Source organism: Pinus tabuliformis, chromosome 1_1, assembly GCF_031772625.1.
Source record: "Pinus tabuliformis cultivar Carrire ecotype Pingquan chromosome 1_1, CPIR1, whole genome shotgun sequence".
Classification (NCBI taxonomy): domain Eukaryota; kingdom Viridiplantae; phylum Streptophyta; class Pinopsida; order Pinales; family Pinaceae; genus Pinus; species Pinus tabuliformis.
The window spans coordinates 960,244,452-960,268,145 of record NC_142297.1 but is presented as its reverse complement, the minus strand read 5'-3'; the positions used below and the strand labels follow the sequence as shown (position 1 = coordinate 960,268,145).

Sequence of the window (23,694 nt, the reverse complement as noted above, 5' to 3'; positions counted from 1 at the left end):
CAAAATGCAGGCTGCAAGCCAAGGCCAAAACCTCTCCTCTTGAGAGGAAAACCCACAAGAATTCTTCTCTTCTCATAGTATGTTTAGATGATGAATTCCAAGACCTAAGACCCTTGTCAAAGACCCCTTCAAGACCAATTCAAACTTCTTTCTTGATGAGCTTTCCTTCCAACAACTTCAACCCTAGCAACTTCTCCAACAACTTTGACTATTGCAAAAATCCTAACTCTTGCACGTGTGGGAAAAGATGGTGATTTCTTCCCTCTTCTTCTTTCGCTTGAATTGGTTCTTCCTTCTTGGGAACTCAGCTTGCAAGGTAGACATTGTGGTGCCCTATCTCAGCTTTTTTTCTGAAATTCGTTCTTGTTGTAGTAATGTTTCCCTAATCTTCGCACGTGATGATAGCCCAAAAACAATGCTTAAAGACTTTGTTCCTTTCCTTCTTCTAGCCGTCTTCTTTTTCACTATTGTGTGATGATTGGATTGCCTTCAAGTGAGGTTGATGTCTCTTATATATAGGCTTCTCTTCTAGGTTGAATAGCCCTACATGAGGCCAACTTGTTATCTTATGTAGGTCGACTTGTTGCCTCTTGTTTGACAAGGTCTTAGATGGTCTTACTCTTTATGACATTTTTAACTATACAAAAATTTTCTTTACAAGATACAACAAGCCCAAAGGGGTCTTACATGTATGACAATGACTCTTATGACTTCATAACTCTATGACAAACCTAGAAGCACTCAATGAGTACTTGACCTATAAATAAATTTATCTTGAACATGAAACCCATGCATCAAGAATGGAAATAATAAATTTAATTTCTCTTTAATATGAAATATATAAAATCATGATTATAATAGACATTATGAAGACCGAACCTAGTTACACATTTCAAGACTCCCTCTTAACTAGGGAGGTATTCATAATTCATACAAAGTACTTGGACATTTCATACTGAAGAATTCTCATATGAAGAGTCAGATTGGTAAGCCATCTCATAAGCTATCTTCTTATCTTATATCAATGCATCTCATCATATCAACCAACATTGTCGCATAGCAAGGCCTTGACTAACAACTCTATCTCTCTACAAGATCAGAGCACAATGTTGGCGAGACAATGATTGATAGACACCATCATCATTGTCTCTTAAGGCACATACCCCATCCGAATATTCACAAGGTATGTCATTTTACGACTATTCTTGTCTTGGAATAACACATTCTCAAGGAATTTCCTCTACGACTACTCTTGCCTATTAGATGCCCTACCACATCCTCAAAGAGTATCGGAATCAGTCTCAAATGCTTACCCAATCCTCCATTCTTTCTTCATAACATGAAGACAAGAATGATGTGTCTATCTCTCCCTTTCAACTAGGGAGGATATGCTCATTCCTATAAAAGGAATATACCCAAGCTCCCTCTTAATGAGGAACTTGCCAAGGATCCCTCTTAATTAGGGACTTGTTTCCAACATCAGCAATTTGCTTCTTTGGTGGATATCATCGTACTATCAGTTGCTCGTGCCATCATGCATCATCTTAATGGAAGAGTTTCTTCTTCTTCAATCATGCTGATGAGATAGAGCATTCAACCATTCTTTCTGCAACTATATGATGACATGACTTTATCTATCAAATATATACATAGCTCTTCCTCCTTTTGGTCATCTAGACTTCCTTCTAGCAGCTTCCTTCTCTTGCTTGAAGATGAAAGTACTTCAAACAACTTGACATGTTGCATATCTTGGTGATCATACCTTACGAGTAGATCCCACACAAGGTGGAATGTGGACTATCTGTAAGGCACTTGCTTCTTCTTGAACCTTCTAATGAAGATTCCAATGGAGGATCTTGATGATCCTCATTCTGCAAATGCTCCTTCCTATTGGTGATGATGTATGATGATTTCTTTATCTTCTATATTGCTAGATGACTTTCCTCCAACCATATATATTGCTACTTCGGTTGTCCTTATATGCTTCCAATGGAGATTCCATTTCTATCATGACGACTGTTATAACTGTGTAGACATTCTCCTTCAGCTATCCCTCCATGCTTCTATGATGATGTCATCTCTATCTTGTTATAATGCATCCTGTTGAAATTTCTAAGTCTATCCATTAGAAATTTTATCTGTATTCTTCTGGTTTATTTCTCCTACTTGTTAATTACAAACAAGTTATTTAAACATATAAACATCAAAATAAACACAATACAGTCTCAACCATCTACAAATCAACAGCTGAAAGAAATAGCAAACACACAAGTGACACCGTTATTTTTGGACAACTCGTCCCCGGAAAAACCCAATGCGGGAAAACCGGTGCAGCAATTCTGAGGGTTATATTATTATGCAGTATATCCTTGAGTACAACTGGGTGCCAAACTGGCTCACCCGACAGAGAAAAATAACCGGCAGTAATACCTCTCTATTCGGAAGCAGGTATTTAGAAAACCTGCCCCACGAAACCCTCTCCAACACCACTGAAGCACTGCATTAGCCTCAAAACCCTCTGTGTCAGCCCTCAAAGGCACTACGCAGCCTCTAGGACCCTCTGCGTCACTCTTGCTGCCTTCTGCATGGATGACGCAGGCCCTTTGGCCTTTGCGTTGTCTCTGCTGGGCTCTGTGTGACCTGCTCTGGCTTCTGCGTCTGCCTCTCTGCCTCTCTGTCCAGTACTCATTGCCCCTCACTGCTGATCACAGATTCGACTTTACTTAGCAACCCCGCTCTAGTAAATCGAATGACTGATCACTCTGGTGTGTTCTCCAACTAACCCTCAAGCCTCTTCTTATACTTTTCTTGTTGGTCCTTCAACGGCCGAGATTACATCTCTAATCAACGGCTAAGATTAGATTTGGCTTGATCCATGTCTTTTGGAACCTTCTAACCCAGTTTTATATTAATACCCATTAATATTTTATTTTTCCCAAGTTTAGACTTAGGAACTCCATTAAAAATATTAATTATTTTAATATCTCCTAAACCGGGAAGAATCTACCCAAACCATTTCTAAGTCTTGGAGATCTCATGTGTTTTAGCCTCTCCACCAATTTTGATGGCTAAAGCACATCCGATGCTACCCTAAATGAACACTCCCTCTTAGCGAGGACTGTGCTCTAGTAATACTCCACACTGAGCATCACTCTGATTATACAGCACCAGTACCTGTGTTGATGCTAGGCCTCCCTACCCAACATCCTCTGCACTGTTGCATCCTATACTGTTGCCCATGGCCCTGCCACTGCCACTGCTGCATCTGTACGGCAACTCCCTCTGCATCCGTGTTGTTGCTGGTCCTTTCTCCCAACACTGCATCTGCACTGCAACCCCCTCTCATCATGCTGCATCGTGCTACTGCACTGCAACTCAGTTACTGAGAAGTAAGTAATTGATCCACCCAACTACTGACATCCCTATTAGGCTAGAAACACTCCCGATGTTGAAGCTCCCTCTGTCGCTATCACGTGCTCTCTCTACTGCTTTTGCGCTTCTGCAATAACTCCCTACCTCTCACACCGTTGCAAACCTTCTTGTGCCATTCTGCACTGTTGCAACCTCCTTTGTGCCTCTTGCACTACTACAGCCTGCTAGCTCTGCGATGCACGGGGACTCCTGCACTATAGCACTCTCTACCGCTTCATTCACATCTGTTTCTACTGACATCCGCCAATCTTGCTACTCTCTCTTTGGAGCTCCCGTCGCAAGGTACAATCCAAGAGGTTGGGTACCTCAAGGATCCTGGCCCTCATCGCCTGTAGTCTTCCTGACTACAGCTCGATGTCTCCCCACCTCTTCTCTAGAGGTACATCAGCACTCATGGCACAATTGTCATCCTCCTCTACCTCCTTTTCCACCTTGGCCCTTCGTTGATGCTGCCTTAGAGTCAAACGCCTCTCCCTTGTTCTTCTTCCTCGGACACTGGTTCGCATAATGACCCAGTTCCCGATAGTTGAAGCACTTGACCTTGGAGAGGTCCTTTTTCTTCCTCTTCTCCTACTTTCCCGCAGATGCCAGAGTTGTATCCTCTTCCTCTTCCTTCTTGATCTGCACTCCTTTGCTTCTACTTCCTGTCTTGCTCAACCGTCTGATCTCTTCTTGGCGAAGAGTCGCCCACAATTCTTCCCAATCTGGAAGATTCTCCCTGCCCAGAATACTTTGGACAAATGTCTCCCAATCCTCGGAGACTGCGTTTAGAGCGGTCCTCACTGTCAACTCCTATCCGGTGTGGCCCCTATGGAATTCATTTGGTCTTGGATCTCCTTCAATCTCCCGAGGAAGTGATCTATATGCTCCCCCTTCTACATCTGGTATGACCACAGTTGATTCTCAAGTAACATTTTCCTCTACACGGAAGTATGCTTGTACAACGTCTTCAAGGCATCCCACATTTCCTTTGTTGTCTCCTTCTCAGCGATATGTTGGAGCACATGATCCTTGACCCCATCAAGGATGATACATTTTGCCTTGGCCATTGCCTCCTCGTACTTCTCATTATCAGCTAGGTCAACTGGGATCGCCACTGTTCTCAAGGCGAAGGCCTTGATGCGATGTCTATCTAGAATGGACAAGATGTTGGCCTTCCAGACCACGAAGTTGGATGCCCTGTCCAGCCTGTCCTGATCCCTGAATCCATTCATGACCATCTCTTTGCTCTTCTTGTTGAATCCTCCGAGTCTCTCTACTTCCCTCCGGAAGTTCTCTCTTCGAATCCTGCCAAGTCTCTCTAATTCCCACCTGGAAGTTCTCTACTAGACTCCCCCTGAGTCTCGATTTCCCTTTTGGAAATCCTCCTGCCAATCGTCAAGTCGCACCTCTCCGATCTTCTGTGCACCTGCAACACTAATCCGGATTCCTTGGCTAGAAATCCGCCCCGATAGCGACTCCCTCTACCTTGGTTTTTCCATGTTAGGTATTGTTCTACCCACAGTACCACACCAACTTCACTCCCGCAAATTGCCCACACCTTCCTATACCCCAGCAACTGAAGGACTGAGCCTCTAGGCTCTGCGCAATCCCGACACTAACAAAAATGCTCCCTCAGCCAATTGCGTCAACCCTCCTGATCTCTGCGTGGTTCTGCGTGAGCCTTTTTCTGCTCTTCTCAACCTCTGCGCTGGCCTCTCTCTGCAAGGAACAATTTCTGTCACTCGGGACCACTGTTTCTACTGCAAATGCTCTGCTCCAGTTGATGCCTTCAGCTCTCCTGTGATCTACAACCACGCTCTGATACCATGTTGAAATTTCTAAGTCTATCCGTTAGAAATTTTATCTGTATTCTTCTGGTTTATTTCTCCTACTTGTTAATTACAAACAAGTTATTTAAACATATAAACATCGAAATAAACACAATACAGTCTCAACCATCTACAGATCAACAACTGAAAGAAATAGCAAACACACAAGTGACACCGTTATTTTTGGACAACTCGTCCTCGGAAAAACCCAATGCAAGAAAACCGGTGCAGCGGTTATATTATTATGCAGTATATCCTTGAGTACAACTAGGTGCCAAACTGGCTCACCCGACAGAGAAAAATAACCGGCAGTAATACCTCTCTATTCGGAAGCAGGTATTCAGAAAACCTGCCCCACAAAACCCTCTCCAACACCACTGAAGCACTGCGTCAGCCCTCCTGGCCTCTGCGTCAGCCTCAGAACCCTCTGCGTCAGCCCTCTGAGGCACTGCACAGCCTCTGGGACCCTCTACGTCACTCCTGTTGCCTTCTGCATGGATGACGCAAGCCCTCTAGCTTCTGTGTTGTCTCTGCTGGGATCTGCGTGGCCTGCTCTAGCTTCTGTGTCTGCCTCTCTGCCTCTGTGATGGTCTCTCAGCACTATCTCTGCCTCTGTCCAGTACTCACTGCCCCTCGTTGCTGATCACTGATTCGACTTTACTTAGCAACCCCACTCTAGTAAATCGATTGACTGATCACTCTGGTGTGTTCTCCAACTGACCCTCGAGCCTCTTCTTATGCTTTGCCTGTTGGTTCTTCAACGGTCGAGATTGCATCTCTAATCAACAGCTAAGATTAGATTTGGCTTGATCCATGTCTTTTGGAACCTTCTAACCCAGTTTTATATTAATACCCATTAATATTTTATTTTCCCTAAGTTTAGACTTAGGAACTCCATTAAAAATATTAGTTATTTTAATATCTCCTAAACCGCGAAGAATTTGCCCAAACCATTTTTGGGTCTTGGAGATCTTATGTGCTTTAGCCTCTCCATCAATTTTCAGGCTAGAGCACATCCGATGCTACCCCAAATCAACACATCCCATCATACTTGTGATACTTTCTATCATCTTCTATAACTAAAAAGAACTAAGTGAATGAGGTTATCGCAATCATAGTAGAGATCTTTCACTTCCTCCTCTGATTTCTTCTTTTCTGATTCTTCCACTTCTTTGGTAGCATGAGATTCATTTCTTTCATTTCTCTACTTGTTGTCCTTCTTGATTTTAGGAAAATTTCTTTTAAACTGCCCATATTCATTACACTCGTAGCATTATATCTTTGACATATCAATCTTCTTCTTTTTCCAAGGATCAAACTTTCCAAACTTCCCTTTCCTCCTAGCCATGGCAGTGTATGCTTGAACTTGCTCTTTTGATCCACATCGCTCTTTGCCTTTAACCTAGTTTATTCAATTTTGCATAATGACCAAAGTTCACTGAACGGAGTGGCTTCCTTCTTTCCATAGATGCTTGATACAAAGTTGCCCATTCATCAAGTAGTGCATTGAGCACAACGATGGTCATCTCTTTATCATACATTATTTCTCCTAGTTCTTGTATTTGATCTCTTATTTGCGATACCCTCATAAGGTATGAGGCTACTGTTGAAGAATCTAGGGCAATTAGGTGTAGTGTGATTCTTCTTCACTTGATAACAATTTGTGAAGCACTTTTACAATTATCTTATCTTGATCTTCTTCTTATTATTAGTGTACATGTTTCATCAAACTGCTACCAAAAACATAAAGACAAGAACATAGATGTTGGCGCTTTGCCAAGGCCAAAACCTCTCTCTCTTAGAGAGGAAAAACCTTTGGTAAGTTTCTCTTATTGAAGCTTCTTATTGATCAATGCCAAACCCTAGCCCCTTGACTAGGATGTCCTCCAAGCACAAGTCAAATATTTCCTCTATTCAGCACTTTGTTCTCAGCACATACACTTCCTCCTTCCAGCACTTTGCTTCCTAGCACTTCGTCCTCCTTCGATCTTTGTCTAGAGATAGCCCTTGCTAATGATATATCCTTCTTCTTTACTTAGAGATGATCTTCACTTATGAAGACACCCTTCCCTTGATCCAACGAGGTTCTTCTTGAGATAGGTCTGCAAACTGATGTAACTAAACAACAGCCCTAGTTTTTCCACGTGTGGTAGGAACCCTAGAGAATTAGGGCTCTTTTCCTTCGCTAGAGAGAGAGACTCCTTCGCTAGACTTGGGAGGCCTTGTAGACTTGATTTCTCACCCAAACAATGATAATTCATGAACTGTTTTCTAGCTGTTGTTATGCCACAGACTTGCCTTCCTTTTCTTCGCACATGTGATTGTTTCTAGCCCTAGAAACAGTCCTCTATACTTCAGTCTTCTTCCTCCTTTCTTTGCTTGTCTTGGAGACCCTTAGACTTGCCTTCTACCTTCACTTTCCTCGACTTCTACCTTCGCTAATTTCAGAGCTTGATTGATGGATGTTGAGAGTGAGAGGACAACCTCAATATATAGAGGATTGTCCCTCCTTTAGGCCGACTTGAGGCCAACTTGTTGTCCCTAGCCCGACTTGTCTATTTCTTCATTATTTTCTTTGTTTTGCTTCATTTGGAGGACGTTGCTACATGGAGAGGACTTGGACTTTGCTTGGAGGTATTCCTTTGACCTTTATACTATTTTATACATAGTGTAACATGCCCTCAAAGGGTCTTACATAAATACATTGACTCTTTGACTTCCTAGAAGCACTTAAACATGTGCTTGACCTAATTCAATGAGCAAGAAACTCATTGACAAATATCATAAAAATAATTTCTCTTTTCTTGAATAAATACAAATATCAAAGATACATTTATGAAGACCGAACCTAGTTACACTTTCTTCAACACTCCCTCTTAACTAGGGAGGTATTCATACAACATTACAAGGTGTTTGGATATGTTTCAATCTTGAAGAATTTACATAAGAGAAACCGGATTTGCAATCCATCTGTTATAGCATCATAATAACCAACATTGTTTCCACAACAAGGCCTTGGCTGACAGCTCTATCTCTCAATAGATCAAAGCACAATGTTTGCGAGACCAATGACTTATAGACACCTTAGTCATTGTCTCTCAAGGTACATACCCACCCGGGTGTTCACTGAGTATGACCTTCTAGGACTATTCTTGTCTTGGATTCCCATCCCTCAAAGAATATCGGTCCTCTTGCCTACTCTTGTCTTGGATGCCCTACACATCCTCAAAGAGTATCAGATGCCAAATGATTACCCAATCCTCCCATTCTTTCTTCCCAAGTGAAGACAAGAATGTTGTGTCTATCACTTCCTCTCAATTGAGGAAGACATGCTCAAGTATCCTCCAACTAGGTACTTGTCCAAGTTCCTTTGCAATTGGGAACTTGTTATAACTCCCTCTTAGCTAAGGACTTGTCCATTCATCAACAACTTCTTCTTCGTGGGTCCTTCAGCTACTTGATCTTCTTCTTTCCTTTGATGTCATGAAGTCTTGGTTCGAACTTCCTTTTGGTAGGGCACCATCCATCGATCACTTTCCTTCCTGGTTTATCATGTCATTGCTTCCTTTGTGGAAAGTGGTTTTCTTGTCATATATCAGAATCTCTTGTTATCTAGCTACTCCTCTGTCATCTTGTCCATTCTTCGGAATACTCTTCTCATGGATGCTTCGTTGAGCTTGCTTGTTCCCATGTTTTGACCTAGTATCCCTTCATGACTTCATCTCAATATTGCTTCAACATTGTTTTGCTTTTACTGGATGGCTTCTTCATCACATCTTTGTAGTGTAGAATCAGTGATCTATACCTTTCATATCTCCAAGGCCTTCATAGGTGTCAAGGTTCCTTCCTTCCTTTGTCGAGTTGTCCTATCTTCTTTTGGGAGATATCTTCAATGGTTCCTAGTCAGATAGTGATTCTTTGTGATCATGGTGTTCTTCACATGCTTGATCTCTTTCTTCATGTGCTTCTTCTTGGATAGATTGGTCAACCACCTTATGCTCCTTGTGAGAGCACTTCATAGCTTGCTTCCTAGACTAGTCAGCATTTCTTCTTGCTTCTTAGTCAACAATCTTATACTCCTTATGTGAGCATATCCTTTTGTTGACCTTTATTGCATTGTATTACATGCCTTCGAGCATGGTGAAAGAAATTCTTTCATACTTGTTCATTTCATAGAACTATTCCCATGACTTCAACAATACACATATGATAACATGACATAACTTTGATGCATACACACCTCATCTTGATTCTTCTTTGATCATCTTAGATTTATTTGATTGTTCGTGGTGTGGCCCTTCTTGCTTCATCTTAGCTTGCCTTCATATCATCATTTTCTTGAATCTCATGAATGAGATTCCTAATGAGACATCTGCTTTTGTTTATGAATCTCCTTTTGAAGACTCCATCATAGGATCTTAAAGACCCTTGCCTTGCAAATGTTTCTTTTCTTTTGATGATGGAGGTCTTCTAAGATTCTTAATCATGATCAATTTTCTTTCATCGTGGATGAGGTCCTATACTAGGAATGCTCCTTCTACATGAATATCTTGAGTTATATCTACCATGCTCCTATATTCTAGAAGATATTTCTAACTGTGCATTTTGTTCTCATTATAAATGCTACTTCTACATGAGTATCTAGAACTCTATGTACTTCATGCTTCTAGATTCTAGAAGATGTTTCTAGCCTTGCAATTTTTATTTTATTCCTACATGCTCCTATCCTACTCAAAACCTTGAAAGAAGACTAAGTAAAGAGTTTGCTATAGTCATAGTAGAGATCCAGAGGATCTTCCTTCTTTTGCTTCTTTTCTTCTTCTTTCACCTCTTGAGTCATGTGAACTTTTTCCCTCTTTCTTTTGTTGTTGTTGTCCTTCTTAAGCTTAGGACAATTCCTTTTGTAGTGTCCATATTCTTGGCATCCATAGCATTGGATTTTGGACATATCTTTGTTGTTTGTTCTTCGTTGACCAAATTTGCCAAATTTTCCCTTTCTCTTGGCCATGGTGGCAAATGCTTGCTCCATTGATCCCACATCTTCCTTTGCTTTAGGTTTGGTTTCCTCTATCTTGCATAAAGACCACATTTCATTGAGTGTGGTTGCTTCCTTCTTGGCATATATGCTTGATGTGAAGTTGCCCCAATCCTCAAGTAGAGGATTGAGTACTGTAGTTGTCATTTCTTTGTCAGACATGACTTCACCAAGGTCTTGAAGTTAATCCCTCATCTCAAAGATCTTCATGAAGTAGGGAGCTATTCCTTCCTTTGATATCTTCATCTTGTACAATTCATTTCTTAGAGCTATCACTTCTCCGGTTGTGGATACTGAGAATAGCTTTACTAGTTTATCATAAATTTCTTTTTATGTCACAAATTTGGAGACATAAGGAATGAGAGAGTCCTTGATAGATTCTATTAGAATTCTTTGAGCTCTTGTCTCGCCCTTATTGTACTTGGCTAAGGCTTGGGTTTGTTCCTTAGCAGGGATGGTGATATTCCCTTTGACATGTTCTAGAAGTTCATTCTCCTTGAGAAGTAGATCAGTCCTCTTCTTCCATGCAAGAAAGTTAATTGTACCTACCAATTTGTTGCTTTCCTTGCAAAAAGACATCGATGTATATTCAAAAGGGGACATATACTTACTTGATAGATTTTGAAATGTAGTTGACTTCTTTTCTCCTTGAAGTCTTGATGGCTTGAATCTTGATGTTCCTCAAGATGTTTTCTCCAAGTGGGCTTGCCTGATGATGAGACTTGCTTGATGATTTGTGACTTGATGTCAGTCCCTCTTAGATCTGCTCTTCTTTGTAGGTGCCTTTATGTAAGGTTCATCTTCTAGGTTCCCCTGATGAATGATAGATGATAGACCTTCTTGTCGTTGATGTGATAGAGACTTCTTGGCTTGATGCTTCAACTTTTGTAGATGTCCTTCCTTATGAGTGTTCTTGAAATGCCCTTTCCTTGATGTGTCACCTTAGCTCTGATTCCATGTTGAAGAATCTAGGGCAATTAGGTGTAGTGTGATTCTTTTTCACTTGATAACAATTTGTGAAGCACTTTTACAATAATCTTATCTTGATATTCTTCTTATTATTATTGTGTGTGTTTCATCAAACTGCTACCAAAAACATAAAAACAAGAACACAGATGTTGGCTCTCTGCCAAGGCCAAAACCTCTCTCTCTTAAAGAGGAAAACCCTTTCGTAAGTTTCTCTTATTGAAGTTACTTATTGATGTTGATTTGGGGTAGCATCGGATGTGCTCTAGCCATGAAAATTGGTGGAAAGGCTAAAGCACATGAGATCTCCAAGACCCAGAAATGGTTTGGACAGATTCTAACCAGTTTGGGAGATATTAAAATAATTAATATTTTTAATGGAGTTCGTAAGTCTAAACTTAGGAAAAATAAAATATTAATGGGTATTTATATAAAATTGGGCTAAAAGGTTCCAAAAGTCATGGATCAAGCCAAATCTAATCTTAGTTGTTGATTAGAGATTTAATCTCGGTCATTGGAGGACCAACAGGAAAAGTATAAGAAGAGGCTTGAGGGTCAATTGGAGAACACACTGAGGGAGACCAGTCAGTTCGATTTCTGGAGTGGGGTTAACTGAGAAATTCGAACTAGTGGTCTGGAGAGCAGCAAGAGGCAACAAGTACGGAACAAAGAGTCAGGAACAGCATCAGGGGAACAGCGCAGAGGTTGGAGAGCCAAACGCAGAGGCAGCAAACTATGCAGTCACTCGAGGGCCTGCGTGGTTGATGCAAAGAGGCCTAGTGTTGACGCAAAGAGGCAAGATCTAATGCAGAGAGCCTGGGAGCTACGCAGAGGTCAGCGAAACTGACATTGGTACTAGGATAAGTGCTAGAGAATTTTCTCTCTGTTGGGTAAGCCAATTTGGCACCCAGTTGTACTGAAGAATTGCTGAATAATAAAATCCTCCCACGCTGCACCGGTTTTCCCACATTGGGTTTTTCCGGGGACTGTTATCCAAAATATTTGTGTTGATGTATTGATTCTTGTGCATGTGTTTGTTTACTGAAGGATTTTCATAAATAACTAATTGGGAAATAAGTAGGTAAAATAAATCAGTTGCTGCAGTGATAGAATTTTCATATGGTATCTATTGTCGCACAGATTGTCCAAGCAGCGCGACAACGCTCAAACCAAGGGCTGTCACCTTGATCCCCGATCCCTCTGTTTAAGCCATCTCCCAAGGCTAAGGGGGGTAGACCCTATGGGATAAAATAAGACCAACTGTGGACCAGTTGGGTTGGGAGACACAGCAAGGCAATTTAGCACCTGATTGATTTTAGAAATTTATGTACCAGTGCCTTATGGAGTTAGTGATTAAATGATTATTGCAGAAATATGAACCTTGTAAAACAATCATTTATCATCAAATATCCCAAGCAATACAAACTATTCAATAAACTCACAATGCTCTAAAAATGATCCAGCAATTAAATTTCTAAAGATTGAATGTTTTAAACAACCATACAATTTAAATGCTAACCAATCCCCATTTTCATATAGCTAACTTTAAATAAACATTTAAGTGCATTTAACTATAGAGAAATGGAACATAGATACAAAAGACACCAAAAATGAATTTTCAATTTTTAGTTAAGCTTTTCAAAAAAAATAATAATAATAATAATTTTTACATATTTTTATATTTTTAAACAAAACTAAACTAAGCAAAAAAAACTAAAGTAAATGAAATTTAAAATTATTAAAACTAAATCCTAAAATCAAATAAATCTAAAAAAAATCAAAGCAAAATATGAAAAATCTAAAATTTTAAACTTTTTATGATTTTATAATTTTTTTATTTTTTTATGATTTTAAAATTCTAAATAGTAGAACTAAAATCTAAGTTAAATAAAATCAAAAGTAAAAAATAAATACAAAAAATCTAATTCTAACATCTAATCGTATATATAACAAAAATGAAAATCGAATTTAAGAAGAAAAAAAAAACAAAACTAACTTTAGATTTTTTATTTTTTATTTTTTTTAATTATGAATTCATAAAACAAAACCAAATGAAAAGAAAAAAGAAACTGAAATCTATTCTAACCTAAGTCTAACGTAAGTTGATATTTAATAAAAAAAAGATATGCACCCTAACTATCAAACGCATACAATTAAAAGGAAATCGAAAAGTTGTGAATATGCGTTTATGCTTGCAAGTTCGAAGAAGCTTGGACAGCGGCAGAAGGACCACGAAATGGAGGAAGGAGCTGATGGAAGGCAGCTCAAATGGAGACGAGGATGTGGCTCACGTGGAGGAGGCAAACGTTGTCTTCAGCAGTTTGTGGCAGCGAGGAAGAGCAAGATGACGACTAAACTCATCAAAAGACTGCGTGGAACATGGGATGGCCAGCGTGAGGATGGCAGAAGGGTACAGCAGACAACAATGGAATACGCAGGCAGAGGAACATGAGGGATATGGAAGGATTTGATGGGGTATCGAGTGCAGGAATAGCTGCGTGAGGAGGGAGATGTTTCAATTTTTGTTTGCAGGCAATGGAGATCACGCAGGTTTGGACAACGGCAAGGAGTTTTAATGGGCGAGGAGTGATGTTCGCGTGAGATGGACCGTTGAACACTTGCGTGGAGGGATAACACAATACAAATCAAGTGGATTTCCTTTTATGGTTGTTTGCAGATATGGCAGCTACGTGTGAGGGGTAGGGTGAGATGAGCAGCGTGGAGAAAGTTGGACAGCAATGGCAGAGAATGATCAAGCAACTCGCAAAAAGGTTTGCAGATCCGAACAGCATAAAAAATTTGAGATTTTCTGTCAGAAGATAAAAATCGACCTTGGGCAGTAGAGAAACTGAAACTGACGGCCCAGAAACCCTTGAACAAATGACTTTCAGAAAATTTCAATAGAAATTTTGAATCATGCTGTTTCAGATTTGTGAATTGAACCCTTAAAAAATTTGCCGGATTTTCAAACCCTTGAACAACAGAAACGTGCACCTGCAAAAAAGTGGTTCTGAAGCAAATATTCCTACTAGAGTTGATCCTGAGGCCAGATCTTACCCTCCAGGGCTTAGATCTAGCTTCAAACAAAAATTTCTTCTCTGACCTGCAACTTGCAAAAAACCGAACACCCAGAAGTAAAATGTGCAAGAAACAAAATTAAAAACACTAAAACCATCTAAATAATTACAGTATTCACAGTTTAAAGGCTCTAAAATTTAAATAGCCAGATTTGTCGGAAATCCATAGAAATATTTTCAGAATTTAGATCTACTATGAGACAATGTTTTACAAAACGGACTCGGATTCGGACTCGGCCGAGGATCGACTCGGACTCGGACTCGGAAACGGCAATGACTCGGCCGGCTCGATTTCAATGACTCGGTCGTTGTAAAAAATACATTAAATATTTATTTTTTTTATAAAAAAACATAATTTTAAATATTTTAAACATAATTTTAAAGATTTTCATTCAAGTTTCCAAACACACAACATTATAATATACATGGAAGACAACATATGATCAAAGTAGGCTCATGAACCAATCCATTATATCAAAATGGTACGGTGTACCCAATGGCAATAGTAAATACATAGTCAACTGTAGTCTGTCATACATGATCAAAGACTCAAGAGTCAAAACAAAATACAAATAACCAAGGAGGCTAGTAGCTACTGGCTACTGCCAGAGGAGCCAAGATCATCTCGACCAATCTCTGGATCATCATCATCAGAGTCAGACAAGGGGCCCCATGGCTCCTCCTCATCATCATCGTCTCCAACTGCAACTGTAGAAGTGGTGCCAGTACCAGTACCACTAGGCTGTGCAGCAGATGCAAGCTGAGATAGAGTACAAATGCGGCTGCGCTTCTGTCGTGGCTGAGCAGAGGAAGGCGAAGCACCTACAACTGGAGTCCTACTAGCTGGCTGTGAGACTGAGGCTGGTGGATTGGGATCTGCATTCAACTGAACACGCTGCAGTGGATCTCCAACATCAATTTCATCAAGATCCTCATCAGGATCAAACTCTGGTAGACGACTCTCCACTACCCAATCTGATGTTGGATCAATGTCTTCCAACACAATGGGATCTGAATCAGGTCTTTTGTTCAGCAATTGGTTCCGTCTGAGCCGAAGGTTGTATTGGACAAAAACTAGATCATTCAACCGTTTTTGCTCCAAACGGTTTCTCTTCTTTGTGTGAATCCTCTCAAAGACAGACCAATTGCGCTCACACCCAGATGCACTGCAAGTTTGACTCAAAATACGAATTGCAAACCTTTGCAATTCAGGGCACTGGCCACCAAAGGCCTCCCACCATTGTGCTGCAAAAAACATAGGAGTGTAATGAATTATGAGTTAGATGAAGGCTGAAGCTCAACAAAATTACAAATTATATCTAACTTGAAATTGAGAAATTGAAAATTGAAATTTTTGTTTACCTGGCTCATCTGCTTCTCTTGCAATCTTTGCTAGGTTCTTCCCAAAGGTACCTGTTGCATTGCTGAAGGATGTGACCTGCTGATGTATCAGTAGCTGATCAGACTCCGATGGGACCATGCGCTCAATGCAATCAACCAGTCCATCTCTGACCTCCCCCCTCAAAGCTCCTGACTCCTTAGCTTTATAATGATACCGTGGGTTCAAAAAATACCCAGCTGCATGTATAGGGCGATGGAGTTGATTGTTCCATCTTTCATCAATGATTGCCCAAATGGGCCCATACTTTGCCACTCTATCCTTGTATGCTGCCTTTATTTGCTCCTTTGCTTGATCCATAGCCTCATAAATGAAGCCCATAGCCAACCTTTCCCCATCCACCAACCGCAACACCTTAACTAGTGGCTCAGCAACCTTCACAATCTCTGTTGCCTTTCTCCAAAAAGTTTCATCATGCACTTTCCTTCTCAATTCTCTGCCTTCTGGTTTGTTAGACCAACTGCTATTATTCCAATCATCACTGGAAAACATCTTTTGCAAGTTTCTATGTTGGGAAAGCATAGATTGCAATGTCAAAAAATGTGTAGCAAATCTAGTGATGGCAGGCCTAATAATATCCTTGCCTCCAGTGTGTTTCCTCATGAGACTCAAAACCAGTGTATGATTGTAGATAAATTTTGTTATGCTTTTGGCATTATCTACAGTGTTTCTGACCCAATCTAATTTCCCAATATCCTCAAGCATGAGGTCTATGCAATGTGCAGCGCATGGGGTCCAAAAGATGGTCTTGTGTTTTTCCTCTAACAGTCTACCAGCAAGAACATAGTTAGAGGCATTGTCTGTGATGATTTGAACAACATTAGCCACCCCCACACCCTGAATAACCTCATCCAATAGCTGAACAACAAGTGGCCATCTTTTACCTTATCAGATGCATCAACTGATTTTAAAAACATGGTTCCCTGTGGGCAGAAGACAAGAAAGTTTATGATGGTACGGTTTCTTTGATCAGTCCATCCATCTGACATGATGGTACACCCTGTTCTTGCCCATGATTCCTTGAAATCTTGCAAATACTCATTAATTGATGTAATTTCTTTCTGCAAACGAAACCCCCTTAGCTCTTGCATAGTAGGGCCTTTGAAGCCTTTTCCAGCAGCATGTATGGCCTCAAACATAGGCTCATAATATGGTGAACGAGCAGCATTAAAGGGGATATCAGCATCATACCACCATCTAGCTATGTAGTCACAAGCAGTCTCCCTCAATTCTTTCTTCCAATGGTCATCTAAAGTGGGCTGAGAAAGACCTTTACTAACTTCAGGACCATGTGCATCTGATGGAGAGGAGCCTGAGTGAGTGAAAAAACTTTTGATAGTCCCATCACCCTTCATTCTACCCTTTCCCTTATCTTGAACAGAAGCAAAAGAGGGAGGAACATAACGGAAAGGGTTTGATGCATCAGTTTGAGGGATAGAGGAAGAACCCTCAAACTCATAGTGGGGGTTGGCAGCCATCATTCTTTGTATCTCCCTCTTCCTCCCAATTTCAGCCTGTATCTCTTTTTGCCTAGTCTTTTCTTCTTGAAATTTTTCAAAGCTTTCCAACAAAGTCTTTCTAATCTCCCCAATTTCGGGGGATTTACATGCAGTAATATTGCCTTTAATCCCTGCCAAGTGTTGTTTCAGCCTATGAATCCCCCCAGGACCTGACTTAATTTTCCTATGGCAAAACTTGCAACACATCTCATCATCAACCATTTCAACATATGCCCAAGCAGCATCTTTTGCTCTAGGTGCCATTTTTTGACTAGGAAAACAATCTGAAAATGAAAAAAAAAATAAAAATTGATTCAATGTTCATTTATTTGACTAAAAACACTCTCTAAGCTATCTTGATATGCACCTAAAATTTAATAAGTAAAAACAGATTTATAGAGGTGGAAAAAAATACCTCCAGGCACAAACTGCCTCCTCAAACTTGCTCCAAAAATCAGCTCCTCAATGCTGCTCCAAATGGCTGCCCAAGAAGCTCCTCACTCTAGCTACAATGCTCCTCCAAGACTCCTCACTGCTGCTCCAAAACAAGCTCAAGAACTGCTCACTAACTCTCAAAGAAGACTCTCACTCAAATGCATAAGACTGCTGTGAGTGAAATGAGAGCATTTGGCTGTCTTAAATAGAGTTTGGGAGGGGGAAATGGACCCCAAATGCATTTAACAAATCACAATAACCTTTTCATGTCCACAAACCCTAACTAACTCAGCCAAAAATCAGCAAAAAAGTATTTAATTTTTGGTTAAATCGCTGCCCAGCCGGTCTTGAATGACTCGGCCGTTTTTTGACGGGACCCGGCCGGGTTGACCGGGTCAGCTATGACCCGGCCGAGTCATTGGCTGACTCGGCCGGGTCATAGCTGACTCGGCCAGCCGAGCCGGGTCAAAGGCCGTTTCATAAATTTTTTTAATAACTCGGAACGAAACGGCCGTTTCCGTTTCGGTACGGCCGTTTCGTAAAACACTGCTATGAGATACTTCAGAAAACCTCTTATGCATTCAAAAGATAAATTCAAATGATAAGCCCGGGATCAAAACTGGCTGGGCTCTTCAAAAAATGCAATTCGGGAGTTGGTTGGTTCAGCCGAGAACTTCCCTGAACACCCGGTAATCTAAAAAAAAAGAATTTCCTGCACAGCTTAAATCAACCATTAACATAAAAGGAAAAAACAACAGTAAAATTTAGATCAAATGGACATACCTACCATTATATTCAGAAATTAAACTATCATTCAAACCCTAGAGATCGAACAAGATACCTGTGCCTAAATCAATCTTCATCAAGCTATTATCAATCGCTGAAAATAAAATTATGCAGAAAAATAAAACATCTTACAGCATTTCCAGAAGAGTAACACCTGCAAGATTTTCAACCCCAAAGTCTTTCTTTATTGCACAAAAAATGACTACAAGAGAGTTTTCTTTAGCACCAGACTCACAGATCGAATGATCTCAAATGACCCCTAACACCCTATTTAAAGGAAAATTTCCCAACGGCTAGTTCGAGTGATCCATGTCAAAATGATCTCGACGGTCGATGAGGATCAAAATCTCTTTTAATCTCATCCGTCGAAATTTTAAATGCATTTTAATATTAAAAAATTAAAACCCTACATTTATTTCCTCAAAACTTTGACTTATTATTATTTTATTATTTTTAATTTATTTTTTAAACTTTATTTTATTTTATTTTTCTATTTTTTTAGTTATTTTTTAATTTTTTAATTTTATTATTTTTACTAGACCCTCGAACTTGGCCTTTGGAAAAAACACCTAGGACCTACAACTTATGAGGGGATAAAACATTTTCTAACCCTCAAGACACTTTACATCATGACTTGTACAATTTTACATCTCAAGGGGGAAAACCCATTTAACATAGACCCTCATAAACTACCCAGGTCTGCGACAAAAACATAATCTAGCAGATCAAGAAATTTGTAATAACCTAACCAAATAGTTAGAATTATTTCCAAATTACTTTTACATAGACTCGAAGCACACTAGGATTCCACTAAGATTCTAATGACAAAATCCATTCTGGTGTTGGGGTTAGGCTGAAGGAAAACTCTGCCGATCATGGATCGGTGAAACAAAAGACCTTCTAGAACGTAGATTATCACTAGAAAATTAGGTTTGCTTAGGAAATTTACATACATGACTCAAACCTGCTAAGATTATTTACAATTTACACATGCAGACTGGGTTTACAACATAACATGATCGCGTTGATGACGACAGTCAAATGGCACGGACATATCGATCAAGCGCTGCCCCTTTTTGCAAAAAAAGGGCTGTACTGCTATGGGTAGTTGACACGTAGTGGTCAACATCTGGCTCTACTTTGGGACACGTTGTTACACTGTAGGAATGCGAGAATCCAGAATCTGCATCCACGCAACACACAACAAAACATAAGTAGCGTCCATCCAAAAAATCATCATATAACATTAAGCACAAGAAAGATATCAGATCTTCATTTATTAACTATCTAGTAACATGAAAAGTAAATCTAATCCTAAAACAGAAATGAAAATGCTGAAAAAACAAGGAGTAGGGTTAAAAATACAGAGGATGCCCCATGGCATCAGATGTGTTCAATATAGTGTATACTGAGCATTTGCCTGCTTTCAGGCAAATCTGTCGGTTGCTTCTCGGATGTGCCATGTCCAATTCTGCATACGGTAGGACTTTTCCCTATCTGAAAATCAAGCTACTCGCAGCCGTCTGATGCATCAAATATTTTTCTCATTTTCTTTCTCTTGCACTTTTTCTTCGTGGCAGGCTGTATCACTGATGATGTGGAACACTCTGCTTCAAAAATTTCAGATGAAGTATGTAAGATATGTGTGACATGTGTTTCTTCATTCTACATTTGCTCTATCAAGGATGATGGATCAATCTCACAGGTGCCATGAGTTATAGCTTGATCTTTTATGACTCGTGGATTAACCGTGTGAGGATCAACCTGATTATTGATTTCCCTTTTATCCAGGTCACCTTTAATTATCCACTTTTCAATGGAACAAAGGACCTCATAATAAGATGGAGCTTGTTGCAACCGATATGGAGGCTCCTAATCTATTGACGTTCCCTGGTTTCTTTCATCCTCTGACCATTGTTGAAATTTCTAAACCTGTATTTTTATGGCATCTATCTAGCTAGAGTGTTCAACCTTCATAGCACTGATTTCCCTGGCATGGTCTTCTTCCATATCTTTTATTACTTTATTGTTCTTTTCCTTTATGGTCATCAAGCAATGCTGCATAGAGTTTATCTCTTTCTTATGATTTGCTTGCATGGTAGCCAACTGATTATTATGATCGAATGTCATGATAGTCATTTCTTCATCCATAGTTAATAACTTGTTTTGCATAGAATTAATTTCCCTATCATGATTAGCTTTCATGGTCGTCATATTTTCCTCTAAGCCTGATAACTTGCTTTGCATAAAACTAATTTCCATGTCATGATTAGTTTTCCTGGCCTCAATTTCCTTAGCATGCTAATTTTGCATGTCGGTTATGTGATTAGAGTGTTTAATTTTCATGATCTCCATCTCCTTATTACGTTTTTCCAAGTGGGTGCATAAAGTTCTCACATCATTAGCGTAATTAGTTTTATTGATCTTCATATTTTTTACCAGCCACATTAGTTCTTGTATAATTTGCTTCTAATCTTCCTTTTCATTGTCAACACTATTTTTACAATTTGTCCCTACTTTTCCATTATCATGGATTTGATCTGCAATGGCACAAGTGGATGGCACATTCTGATATGAAGAATTGTCTTGAAATTTTTCATCGACAGCCGGACCTTTTATAAGATTACTTTCATTCTATTGCACAATTTTAGGGGCACAAGGCGAGCTATTTGGATAACCATATCTATCTTTAAAAGCATTGAAAATGTCTTGTAAAGAAGTGAAAGAGTCTTCAGGACAATTATTAAACCAATTCAAGGCATCACCCTCTAAAGAAAGGACAAATAGACGCATTTTGACATCTTCATGATCATACTGAGGAGATCTACAATATATGAACGTTATACGATAAAAACTCCATAAATGCCTTCTAACAGCGACTGAATCACCACCCGAGAACAAAGGTAATTTAGAAATGGCCACTTCCGGAAAATCATGGAGATCATCAGTAAAATGACATGGTTTAAACAAATAATCCATGATGAATAACGAGGGACCAAATGGATGATAGAAAGAGATCTCTGCTCAAGAAAATCAAGAGATGAAAGAAGTGAAGTCGCCACTTGAACAATGAATCTAATTCTAGGATCCAAAAAGCAACAAACAAGTTGATATGAGGGAGGCTTCTTGTCTAAGAAAAATAAATGAAAAGAAATGGAGTCGCCACCCAAACAAAAAACGAACTAAAGAGTAGGTGCTGATAAAACGAAAGATAAGGTGATGAAAAGATCAAATGACACCAAAGAATGTTGACCGTTTGACAGGCTAATGAATGGCGGAAAATATGAGATGATGCCAAAAAATGTTGACTTTGTCAACTCAAATGAAAAGATTCCAAATTCCAAATGAGAGAGAAGAATGAAGATGAAATGTTGTTGAAACGTCAGGGCCAAAAAAACTCTATCCTTGGCAACGGTGCCAAAAAATATTGTCGTTGTCAGGCCAAATGAAAAGATGAGAAATGAGAAGGATGAATGTCATTGAAACGCCGAGAATAAAATGTCCCCGGCAACGGCGCCAAAAAATGTTGTCGCACAGATTGTCTAAGCAGCGCAACAACGCTTAGACCGGGCGTTGTCACCCTGATCCCCGATCCCTCGTTTACGTCGTCTCCCGAGGCTAAGGGGGGTAGACCCTATGGGATAAAGTAAGACCAACTGTGGACCAGTTGGGTTGGGAGACACAGCAAGGCAATTTAGCACCTGATTGATTTTAGAAATTAATGTACCAGTGCCTTATGGAGTTAAGGATTAAATGATTATTGCAAAAATATGAACCTTGTAAAACAATCATTTATCATCAAATATCCCAAGCAATACAAGCTATTCAATAAACTCACAATGCTTTAAAAATGATCCAGCAATTAAATTTCTAAAGATTGAATGCTTTAAACAACCATGCAATTTAAATGCTAACCAATTACCATTTTCATATATCTAACTTTAAATAAACATTTAAGTACATTTAACTATAGAGAAATGGAACATATATACAAAAGACTCCAAAAATGAATTTTCAATTTTTAGTTAGGCTATTCGAGAAAAATAAATAAATAATAATTATTTTTACATATTTTTATATTTTTAAACAAAACTAAACTAAGCCAAAAAAAAAAGCTAAAGTAAATGAAATTTAAAATTATTAAAACTAAATCCTAAAATCAAATAAATCTAAAAAAAATCAAAGCAAAATATGAAAAATCTAAAATTTAAAACTTTTTATGATTTTATAATTTTTTATTTTTTTATGATTTTAAAATTCTAAATAGTAAAACTAAAATCTAAGTTAAATAAAATCAAAAGTAAAAAATAAATACAAAAAATCTAATTCTAACATCTAATCGTATATATAACAAAAATGAAAATCGAATTTTAAAATTAAAAATAAAAAATAAAAATAAAAACTAACTTTAGATTTATTTATTTTTTATTTTTTAATTATGAATTCATAAAACAAAACTAAATGAAAAGAAAAAAGAAACTGAAATCTATTCTAACCTAAGTCTAACGTAAGTTGATATTTAATAAAAAAAAGATATGCACCCTAACTATCAAACGCATACAATTAAAAGGAAATCGAAAAGTTTTGAATATGCATTTATGTCTGCAGGTTCGAAGAAGCCTGGACGGCGGCAAAAGGACCACGAAACGGAGGAAGGAGCTGATGGAAGGCAGCTCAAATGGAGACGAGGATGGGGCTCACGCGGAGGAGGCAAACACTGTCTTCAGCAGTTTGTGGCAGCGAGGAAGAGCAAGATGATGACTAAACTCAGCAAAAGACTGCATGGAACGTGGGATGGCCAACGTGAGGATGGCAGAAGGGTGCAGCGGACAACAATGGAATACGCAGGCAGAGGGACGTGAGGGATATGGAAGGATTTGATGGGGTATCAAGTGCAGGAATAGCTACATGAGGAGGGAGATGTTTCAATTTTTGTTTGCAGGCAATGGAAATCACACAGGTTTGGACAGCAGCAAGGAGTTTTAATGGGCGAGGAGTGATGTTCGCGTGAGATGGACAGCTGAATACTTGCATGGAGGGATAACGCAATACAAATCAAGCGGATTTCCTTTTTATGGTTGCTTGCAGATATGGCAGCTACGTGTGAGGGGTAGGGTGAGATGAGCAGTGTGGAGAAAGCTGGACAGCAATGGCAGAGAATGATCAGGCAGCTCGCAAAAAGGTTTGCAGATCCGAACAGCATAAAAAATTTGAGATTTTTAGTCAGAAGATAAAAATCGACCTTGGGCAGCAG

General features: G+C 39.4%; 2 protein-coding genes across 2 annotated transcripts in view; both read right to left on the bottom strand.

The window, feature by feature from the left end:
* LOC149217674 (zinc finger CCCH domain-containing protein 28-like) overlaps window positions 1-23,694 on the bottom strand; it is a 258,614-nt gene that overhangs the window by 36,741 nt on the left and 198,179 nt on the right. Inside the window, exon 10 of the mRNA XM_089391401.1 lies at window positions 8,701-8,711. Within this exon, the coding sequence (XP_089247527.1) occupies window positions 8,701-8,711 (11 nt within the window). The remainder of the gene's footprint in view (window positions 1-8,700; window positions 8,712-23,694) is intronic.
* LOC149217675 (uncharacterized) overlaps window positions 14,583-23,694 on the bottom strand; it is a 46,479-nt gene continuing 37,367 nt past the window's right edge. The window contains exons 2-3 of the mRNA XM_089393132.1: window positions 15,684-16,578; window positions 14,583-15,566 (exon numbers count right to left, since the gene is read on the bottom strand). Coding sequence (XP_089249258.1) covers window positions 14,914-15,566; window positions 15,684-16,578 — 1,548 coding nt within the window. The 3' untranslated portion in view covers window positions 14,583-14,913. The remainder of the gene's footprint in view (window positions 15,567-15,683; window positions 16,579-23,694) is intronic.